General features: G+C 51.9%; 1 protein-coding gene across 1 annotated transcript; it reads left to right on the forward strand.

Moving 5' to 3' along the window:
• Positions 1-8,066: 8,066 nt before the first annotated feature.
• On the forward strand, positions 8,067-9,382 carry LOC101764321 (allene oxide cyclase, chloroplastic). The gene is made up of 2 exons (XM_004983893.4): positions 8,067-8,562; positions 8,661-9,382. The coding sequence occupies exons 1-2, from the start codon at positions 8,227-8,229 to the stop codon at positions 9,060-9,062; spliced, it is 738 nt and encodes a 245-aa protein (XP_004983950.1). The 5' UTR covers positions 8,067-8,226; the 3' UTR covers positions 9,063-9,382.
• The last annotated feature ends 508 nt before the right edge of the window (positions 9,383-9,890 follow it).

Genomic DNA, 9,890 nt, shown 5'->3' on the forward strand with positions numbered 1-9,890 from the left:
TCTGCGCTTGTGCAAAGTTGGTAATGACCTTTCTCAAAACTTTCAAACAGTAGCAAATGTAGCATTACACAACGCTTTACTAGTGATTCAATATGTCTATCCAGTAATCATACTTTTAGTGCTATTTAAGTGGTGTTTTCATATATACTCTTATACTAACCCGCCACTTGACACCTGAAATAACTCTATTTTCGCATGTGCAATATATTTTGGAGTATATTGTGTTTTTTCAGAAAATTGGATTAAATGGAGCATTATTGGATAAAACCCGGAAAAAGCGACGAACCAGTAAAAGATGAAGGCCAACGGGCCCAAAAGGGCCTAGGCCGATCGGCCTGGAGCCCAGGCCGATTGGCCTAGGGTCCTTTGGGCTCCTCTGATGCTCATTTTTGGCAAGCACTCCTCCAAGATTACTTAAGGGCTAAGTTTGCAAGGATATGGCAAGATGAGTTCGGGATCAAAGAGAATCAAGTGGAGATTTGAAAAGTTTATCAAAGATCAATCTTACCTCGAAGATATCGACGTGACAGGCTCACATGCAAGTAAAAATAAGACTCCAAGATATCTAAGAAGATTTGGGGACGAAGGAGGGCGCGAGAGGCCACAAGGAAGGGTCAGGCCTAGCCCCTCTCGCCTTCCAATTTTTGCCACGAGCTCTTCAGACTATAAATACTCCGAAAATCCATCGAGCCTGCAGATCCACCCACCAGAAGTCGACGAATGGAGGGACACACACTAGAGGGAGCTGAGGGCCGCTGCAAGTCTTCAAGATTGTCTAGGAGATGGCTTAGGCTAGACCCTAGCCGCCATGGTCGTCCTTGAGCGACGAAGCCATGGTGGAGTTCTGGAGCCGAATCTTGTGATCATCAAGCTTATGTACACACGATGGTAATATCAATCTAATCTTGTACTATTTTGATCTACTATGATGCATGCTTATTCTCATATGTTTAGCTAGCATATGTTCTTAGTAGGAATAGATGTAATCGTGGTGATTAGTCTATATCTTACGGATACATCTTAGTAGTGCGTAGGAAGTCGGTGTGATTATCCTTGCATGATGACAGCATGTGGGAGGGAAAAGGCTGAACAATTGCGTAATGTTGAGTAGGATCGATGGCGAGTATTATGGGAGTCGTTGCAGCAGCTTCAGAAGGAAGAGCTTCGGGTAAGAGCGCTTAATGGTTGTTTGAGGTAAAGCTTTGGGAAATCGGAGGCGTTAATACACACCTCGCAGTGGTGATCATAAAAAAGTAGGCCGCTTGCGAGTCGCGAGATGACTCTTTATCAAGGTGCTACATAGATTGGTTACTACTTTTGCTGGAACTACAACAAGAAGACAATAGGGTCATGTTACCTTTGGTTGTGTTATCTCATATTTATGGATGTGATTTGTTTATCCTGTCTATAATACTTATCTCACGATTTGGTTTACCTTTATATGCAATTCGTGCTTCTTGGTAGGATTAGATCCATCCACGGATTGATAAACCTTGGATGGAATACTATAAGGGAAAAGCTTCAATGGCCTGTGCGCTTGCGGTTCACAACTTGACGACACCGTTAACGATCATATCATATCATATAGGCGGGCACCATTGGCAATATTAAATATTCACAATAATAGGACTAGTGGTACCCAAGTTTAATGACCATCCATGCATTATCTATCTTTCTATCTTAACGAAAAGGAAACGACCTTTGTTCGACATGAGGCTGAACCAAATTCATGCTGTCTCGAATTGAATTTCTCCAGCAACACGCGTGTGCATGGGATACCTCCGGGGTACTACTGATAATGTTCGCCACTGTTGAAGCCGATGGAACGAATGATACCGGCGAGCGGGCGCAAAGCCGGACACCGGAGGAAAAAAGGGCCCCATGCGCCATCAAAATGCTGGCGACCGATCGCGCCCCCGCAGGCCGCAGCGGCCTCGCCACCTTTTGCCGTGCGCGCGGCCGTGCCGCCCGCGACTGCCGAGTTGGAAGAGCACGGGCACCTTTTCCCGGTCGCACAGTCGCTGCGACTCGCAGCCTCGTGGGGAGCAAGGTGGCCGTCACCTCTTTCGGCTCTTTTCCGACGAAAAGTGGGACACGGGTGTGGTGGCGCGCCCTCGATTGCTCTCTGCCTTCTCTAGCCTCTTCTCTGCACGGAGCCGAGAAAAAGGTTGCGCGAGCCTGATGCCGCATTGGCATGCAGTGCAAAGGGAGGGAAGGGCTCCCTGGAGGCGTGCCGTGGATGATGATGCGTGTCCCGGTGGTGTCCGTGGTCCCCCATCCCGATAAGCCCGGTGGGCGACCTCACCTCGGCTGTTCGTGTTGTCTCTACCGCTTGCCAGGGGCTCCAGTGCCGGCCTGCCGCCGTGGCATGTCTCGCGTCGGAGACAGGAGCTGAGGTGTAGGGGGTCTCTTTGCTTGGGACAGGAGGTACAGCAGGTGTGTGTTGCGGTGTATGCCTGCCTGGTTTGAAGGAGGAAGGCGCCGAGGTCCGAACCATTTCAAAATGTGGCACGGGTACCGTGCTGTGCTAGTTGCATTATATTTTCAGTGTTGTCGCTGGACGACATTTTTGTTAAAGATCAATATCTGGCATGCATAACCTGAAGAATAGAAAGCGCAGGCAACAAGCATCCTGAAAAGTGATGCCCGGCAATAGGGAAACTTCTGCATCTCTAGCAGCCCACCGTCAAGACATGTTCAACAGTTTAAATAGCTACCGTCTATAAGCATTTTGAAAATCGTAGTAGACTTCTTATACAATGATTTGTCCATTAGATTTTTTGTAGATTATTTAATTCATAAAAGGCATATAACTCATGGTGATAAAATATATACATCTCATCTTTGTAGCCATTTTGTCCATTAGGCCCCGACGAGAGGTTGCCAAGGTCAGGTGCGCGAGGTGCTGCCAGGGAGATGAGGCTCGGTGCTTCTACAGGTGGCGGTGCGGTGCGACATCCGGCATGGCGCAGGAGGGAGGGTGCGGCGGGGTGCTGCCGACGAGGCAAGGCATGGTGCTTCCGTCGGTAGCAGAGTGTGAGGTCGTCGAGGTTGTACGATGAACCGTCTCATTGGACCCGAAGTTGTTGGCCACCGCTCCTCCAACGAGCGTGAGGTCGTCGGCAGCACGTCGGAGCACGAGTCGCTGCTGTCGTCTCGTGAGACGACGGCTTCCCTCTCTCTCCTCTTTCTCTCTCATCCGCGTCAGTAAAAACAAGCCTAGCTGGCATTATACAGACGGTTCATTGATTACCTTTGTACGTGCCCTCGTACTAGAGCTGCTGCGGTCGGTCAGCCTGCACTGGACTAGTACAAGTTGAGCATCAACACGTTAGCAGGAGAAATAAACAAGAAATCTTGCACTCAGTGTCCACGTATTATTAATTGCTAACTGGAAACCACAATCATCTGGAATGAACAGACAAATTATTCCTGTCTACACAACGCGCCTTCCATTGACTATTTGACTGCGAGAACTTGAGAAGGAGCCCGTTCATCCATCCATCCATCAAGAGTTCTAGAGACGAGCATTTATTAGCTTCATGCTCAAAGCAAAGCCTGCAACTTTTTGCCGCCCTGAAAAAATGACCGAATCTTTCGTTGAAGCAACGCCCCATCAGGCGCGTGTCGCACTGTCGCTTTTACTAATCTGAACCGAACAAGTAGTCCCGTTGGTTCATCTAGAATAAGATTTTCAGTACAGGGTTCCAGGATAGTTGTGCTGACACCTGCGGTTTCGGAGACCACACAAGACAACGAAGAGCTCTGGACTAGTTGTGACTGCTCCGCTCCGCGGATCACTATCATGCATGAAAGGTGCTCGAGTAAATGGCCTGCTTTCTAGAAGAAGAAACGGGGAGAAATGGGAAGTTAGAGGCAGCATTTCCACAGTTAGTTATTCTCAGAAGGAATTATTCTGATGACACTTTTTCCTGTACGTACGCGTTTCTTCAGATAATATTTTTTTTTGTAGATGAACAAACATCAGTGGCTCGTTGGCTACTGACTACTGAACCTGACTCAACGAAAAATACTTGTTCCCACCAAAGCAGATACTGAAACTGTATATGCAACAAATAACAATTGGCCTTTAGCCAAGTGTATGTAGTTCAACTTCAACCAGCATGGCGCATTCCTTTTAGCTCTGCAAACATATTGGGTGTGGTTAGTTAAGACTATCTGTGTAGTTTCTTTTGTTCACTTTGGACTGCTGAGCAGGTAATGGCAGAGTAGGTAGCCGCCAAAGAAAACATGAATACCTCTCCAAAGTCCAAAGCATAACTTGGTAGATATACGCATGCCTTGCAGAAAGCGCAACTAATCAAAGCATAGCTTGGTAGAACTACGCATGCCTTGCAGAAAGCGCGACTTTGGATCTGAAGCGCGACTTGCCGACCTGGTACAAACAAAGCACAACTTATTACAGATTCAGTGATCATGGCGGTTCGTGAAGATTGATCTGGGGATTTCGGTTGATGTCCCTCAGACCAGGGTCTCTCTTGAACTCACCATCTCTCCTCTCCCAAAAATCACTGAATCGGAGGTGAGCTTCCCATCAGCGAATTTGTTTATCTCAGTCCTGTAGGGCAGACGGGCTTTCCTGTTCCGGCCCACGCGGAGCATATTCTCCTTGAACAGCCTCGCACGAGCGCTCGTACAAGGCCTAGGCCCATTCCAACAGCCGACCTGTCATCTAAGCCCAAAACCCAATCAACTAGCGTAACAGGACACAGTAGGCCCGTTGATTCGTCGTAGGAGGAGGCTTCCAAACAGGCTCCTCTGTATTTGGGTAAGGCCCACCTGCCCAAGCTGGCCGGCGAGTCGTCTCTCTCAACGGGCGGGGACGGGCACGCCGCACGCGGCGTTCGGGTGCATGCGACCATGTGTTGTTGGCTGCTCTGGGTCGGGTCGGTCAGTGCGCGCACACGAGCCAGGAAGAGTGCGGAGGACCGCACCAGCAAAAACACGTGCGGCGTGCCCCCCAAGCTTACCCATCCTCCCTCCTGTTTCACGTCGTCAGTCGTCACAACTCACAAGGCACCGCGGGCGTCGCGCCTATCGCCCCGGCGCCATCGCACGCCCCCGAACTCGCAGCTCACACCATGCCTGATCACCAGCAGCCGTGGTTCTGACCGTCAACGCCGAACCGAACTGGGTGCGTGCTGCACGCTCGGCCACAGACCCATGCGGCTGCGGACGCACGGTGAGTCGGTGACATCGGTGTGGGTGCGGCGCTTCGCCGCATGGTCCACGTGCTGCTGCTGATACAGGTCTTGTTTAGTTTTCAATTTGAAAGTAGCAAAATTGACATTTTGCTATAAATGTGCAACTGTAGCGTTTTGTTTGTATTTATGAATTATTGTCCAAATATTGACTAATTAGGCTCAAAAGATTCATCTCGCAAAGTACAACTAAATTGTGCAATTAGTTTTTGATTTCGTCTACATTTAATACTCTATGCATGTACCGCAAGTTTGATGTGATGAAAAATCTTCTTTTTGCATAGTGTCAAAGTTGGAAATTTGAAGGGAACTAAACATGACCATAAACTCGGCTGGCTGGGTTTATACTCGCCGACCTGTGGCCGGCACGGCGACCCATTCCAATTCCAAGCGCATGGCATCGAGATGTGAATCGGGACCGACTAATCTTTACGACGCGAGGGCGCGGCCATGCTCACCAGCAGCAGCACAGTTCAAAAATCGTGGCGTGTCCTGATGAACAGAATCCAATTTGCAAGCAAGTGAAAATAGGAGTAGTGAATAGTGTTAGGCAGTTGAGCTGGACCCGACCCAAACCGTTGGGATCGTTCTCATTCTGGGCTGGGACTGGGAGGGTACGCGGATCCGCCGCTCTTGCAGCAGCAATAGCAGCTGTTTGACTGTCGAGATCCGATGCAACCCACTTGTGGGTTTTTATTTTGGGCCTGAAAAAAATAGTCAGACTTCAGACTGCAATTGTGGATTCAAAAAACGTCCCATATTAAACGGGCTCGTCAGTCAAATCTCAAATGTACCAAGTTGTGCTAGTATACGTGGGTCTCGTTTGCAAAAAAATAAATCCAAACACCCAGCGGTTCAGCCATCATCGCATGAGGAGCCTTTCTCGTTTCTTCCGCACTCTGCTGCGCATCTTACTTCCCTGATTCTTTTCAAATTATATAACGTTGCAATGATTACTGCTATTTTCTGCTATCTATTCCCTGTACATAGGGACAATAATATCATTTCTCATCCATATCCTTAGGACTTTGGATCCAAAGACTAAATTTTAGTTCTGCACTTTTAGCTCAAAATTCAGCTCTTGGAATCCAAACAGGTGGGCAAAAGGGAGCAAAGAGTTAAAATATGGGCTAAAATCTTTTGCTCACAAAGAGACCCTAAAAGGCGCTAAAAGTGCTCCCGGATACCATTATTCCCCACTTGCCCCCTCCCCTCTCTATCCTCCCCGCACTCTCTCTCTCTCCATTCTCTTACCCCGCACGCTCCACCCGACGGAGCCTCCTTCGCCCGCTGCTGCCGCCTCCGCCTTGCCTTGCCTCGCCGGCGCCTCCGCCTCCGCCGAGCCCAAGCCGCCACCTCCTCCTTCGCCTCCGCCTCGCCTCGCGCGGAGATCTGTCGGCGCAGGGCGGCCCTCGGATCTCGCCGCAGCGGCGAGTCCGCGGGAGACGGCCCCCCACTGCGCGACCCCGGCATCGCGTGTGGTGGGCGACCGTCGGCGGCGGCTTCCGGTCGTCGTGTGTGCTAGCTATACTACAAGTCGGCTCAAGGCGGTTCCGGTGGCCACGGCGGAGCAGGAGAGCATGGCCGACGGAGCAAAAAGTGGCTGGGAGTGGGTGCGGAGGCGCTGGCGAGCAGCGAGGGACGCGATGGGGGGCGTCTGCGAAAGCAATGGCGGGTGGATTTGGAGGAGGAAGAAGGGTAGTGAGTGCAAAGGTTAGGGAAGAAGGTGTATGCGCCAGGGGTAGGGAAGGAGGGTAAAAGTGTCTTTGTTCAATAGCATTTATGGACTTTAGTCCATTTTAGTCCATGGATCCAAACAGCCCAGCAGGACTAAATTTTAACTAAATTTTAGGAGCTAAAGTTTATGAGTTAAAATTTAGCCCATGAACTACTGATCCAAACACCACCTTAAAATGCACTTAAAATGCACTTGTATGGGGAGAGGGAGTATCTTGGACATTTGGTGGTACCTGCGCAGCAGGTGGCACATCCAGGCCCCCTCGCGAATGTTAGAAAAGTCAACAAGACTAAGACCCTGTCACGGTGCCATTGTGCCAATGTTGGCTACTAGCTGTTACCCATGAACACCCGAGCTGTGGGGGCGATGAATCTGGTAAATAGAAGAGGTGGGGGCGATGAATCTGGTAAATGAAATGGACAGCACCGCTCCTCCCTCTGCATACTAGACATTTATCAAGTTTTTACTCGTTTTTCCGGTTGGAGTGAAACAGCTCAATCACGCCAGCGATCTGCCGGTAACCGATGCCGATCAAGATCCTCTTCTGTGGAACGCGCCAAGGGAACACGCCTCGTCCAGCTCGAAAGGGGGACGCGCAATCGGTCTAGCCGTCCAGAGGCCGGAGAGGAGTCGCCGTCCAAGCTCTCGTAGTCTCGTACTCTCATCCAGACGCAGACGCAGGCGACGAGCGGGAAGATGCTTTCCAGTAGTTTCCAGCACAGCTCGACGTCCAGGGATAAACAAGAGCCCCGCAAGGAGTTCGTGCTGAATGTTTACTAGTATCACCACATGTCGTGCAACGACTGACCATTAAACAATCGGCGACGTCGGGGGCCCGGAACGAACCTGCTCCTCGCCACTCTTCTAATCAAAACGAATAATCAGAGACCATTTTTTTAAGAAAAATATAATCAGAGAGGATCAATCAAAAAGCATGGACCACGCGCGCACGCTGCGTGCAAAGTCCCAAAGAAACGCTTCCCAGATCTGAAAGTGAGACGGCGACCGGCTCCAGCGGCGCATGTTGTACTCGTGCCAATTATGGAGCCACCTTGGCCGGTGGCCGGTGCCGGAGCTCCGGCCAGGAAAAGGCGAGGACCCGTCACCGATGAGCGCGATGACCACGCGCGCCGCACCTAACCCCGGTCTGCCACCGCACGCCCTGCTTAAATAGAGAGACACGCAGCCACTGCTGGCACTGATCGCACCCACCACTTGCCTGCCACCAAATCCAATTCCCCAGCGCGAATCGAGCCCAACCTCGTCATGGCCGCCGCGCTGAGAGCCGCCCGGTCCCCGGTGCCCGTCAAGGCCGGGGGGGCCTCCGGCGGCGCCGCGGGCTTCGCCGCCACGCCGCGGCAGCAGGCGGCGCTGTCGAGGGTCGCGGTGGCCGGGAACACGGCGCGGCGGGGCCGCGGCGCCGTCCGGGCGTCGCTGTTCTCGCCCAAGCCCGCGGTGGCCAAGGACGCGCGGCCCACCAAGGTGCAGGAGCTCTACGTGTACGAGCTCAACGAGCGGGACCGGGAGAGCCCCGCCTACCTCCGCCTCAGCGCCAAGCAGACGGAGAACGCGCTGGGCGACCTCGTCCCCTTCACCAACAAGGTCTGTCTGTCCTCTTTTTTTTGTCTTGCTGCTCGATCCGCTCTGTTCCTTGCACCCTGCTTGATCGGCGACGGCCTCGATCTCTTCTTTGTTCGCAGGTGTACAGCGGGAGCCTCGACAAGCGGCTGGGCATCACGGCGGGCATCTGCATCCTGATCCAGCACGTCCCGGAGCGCAACGGCGACCGGTACGAGGCCATCTACAGCTTCTACTTCGGCGACTACGGGCACATCTCGGTGCAGGGCCCTTACCTGACGTACGAGGAGTCGTACCTGGCCGTCACCGGCGGCTCCGGCGTCTTCGAGGGCGCCTACGGCCAGGTCAAGCTCAACCAGATCGTCTTCCCCTTCAAGATCTTCTACACCTTCTACCTCAAGGGCATCCCGGACCTGCCGCGGGAGCTGCTCTGCACCCCCGTCCCGCCCTCCCCCACCGTCGAGGCCACACCCGCCGCCAAGGCCGGCGAGCCGCACGCCTGCGTCAAGAACTTCACCAACTGATCGGATTCGGTTCGACGTCGTCGCGTAGCAACCAGCAGTCGCTGTCAGGATCGGAGAGATGGCTTCTCTAGCTCTCTGTATGTGTAATTGTGTGTGGCTAGTTCCTTGGACGATTCGTGGTAGTAGCAATAAGAGAGGGGAGAATGACAGATTGGGGGTGGTGAGTCGTCTGCTTCACTTCTCTTCCCCTGGCTCCTCCTCCTGATTGTGATCGATTTGCAGCAGCCCGTCCTAGAAAAGGATTGATCGATTAGTACCGTTAATGGGCGTCTGCCGCCTTGCTGGTGTGTCACCGATCGAGACGAGATATTTCTTGCGTACATCAGTATTGTTGAAGATCGGTTGATGGTGATGGGCAACTAAATGATGATGCTGGTGACTTGGGGTGGGCGGATGGGAATTGGGAATCTTGACACGATGCGAGCGAGCTGCAATGCGACAACAGCGACGGGAGCGGCAGGCGCAGCTGTGCTGTAAATGCGCAGCGGGTTAGGTTGTTGGGGGTCGACCGACTGTGTGCGCAGCCGAGCTGTGGTTGGGGGAGGAGAGTTGCTGGACGTGTGTGTCTGTGCTGTGATGCGGATGGCCACCGGATAGAGGATTCCAAGGTCTGTTTGGCTTCATGGTGTGAAAGTTTAACACCCATATTTGATCCTAATTAGGAGTATTAAATATAGACTAATTATAAAATTAATTGTGAGTGTAATTCGTGAGACGAATCTATTAAACCTAATCAGTTCATGATTTGACAATACGGTGCTACATTAATCATTTGCGAATGGTGGATTAATTAGCTTAATAGATTTGTCTCGCGAATTAGCGCAGGAT

The sequence above is a fragment of the Setaria italica genome, chromosome IX (assembly GCF_000263155.2).
Source record: "Setaria italica strain Yugu1 chromosome IX, Setaria_italica_v2.0, whole genome shotgun sequence".
Taxonomy (NCBI): domain Eukaryota; kingdom Viridiplantae; phylum Streptophyta; class Magnoliopsida; order Poales; family Poaceae; genus Setaria; species Setaria italica.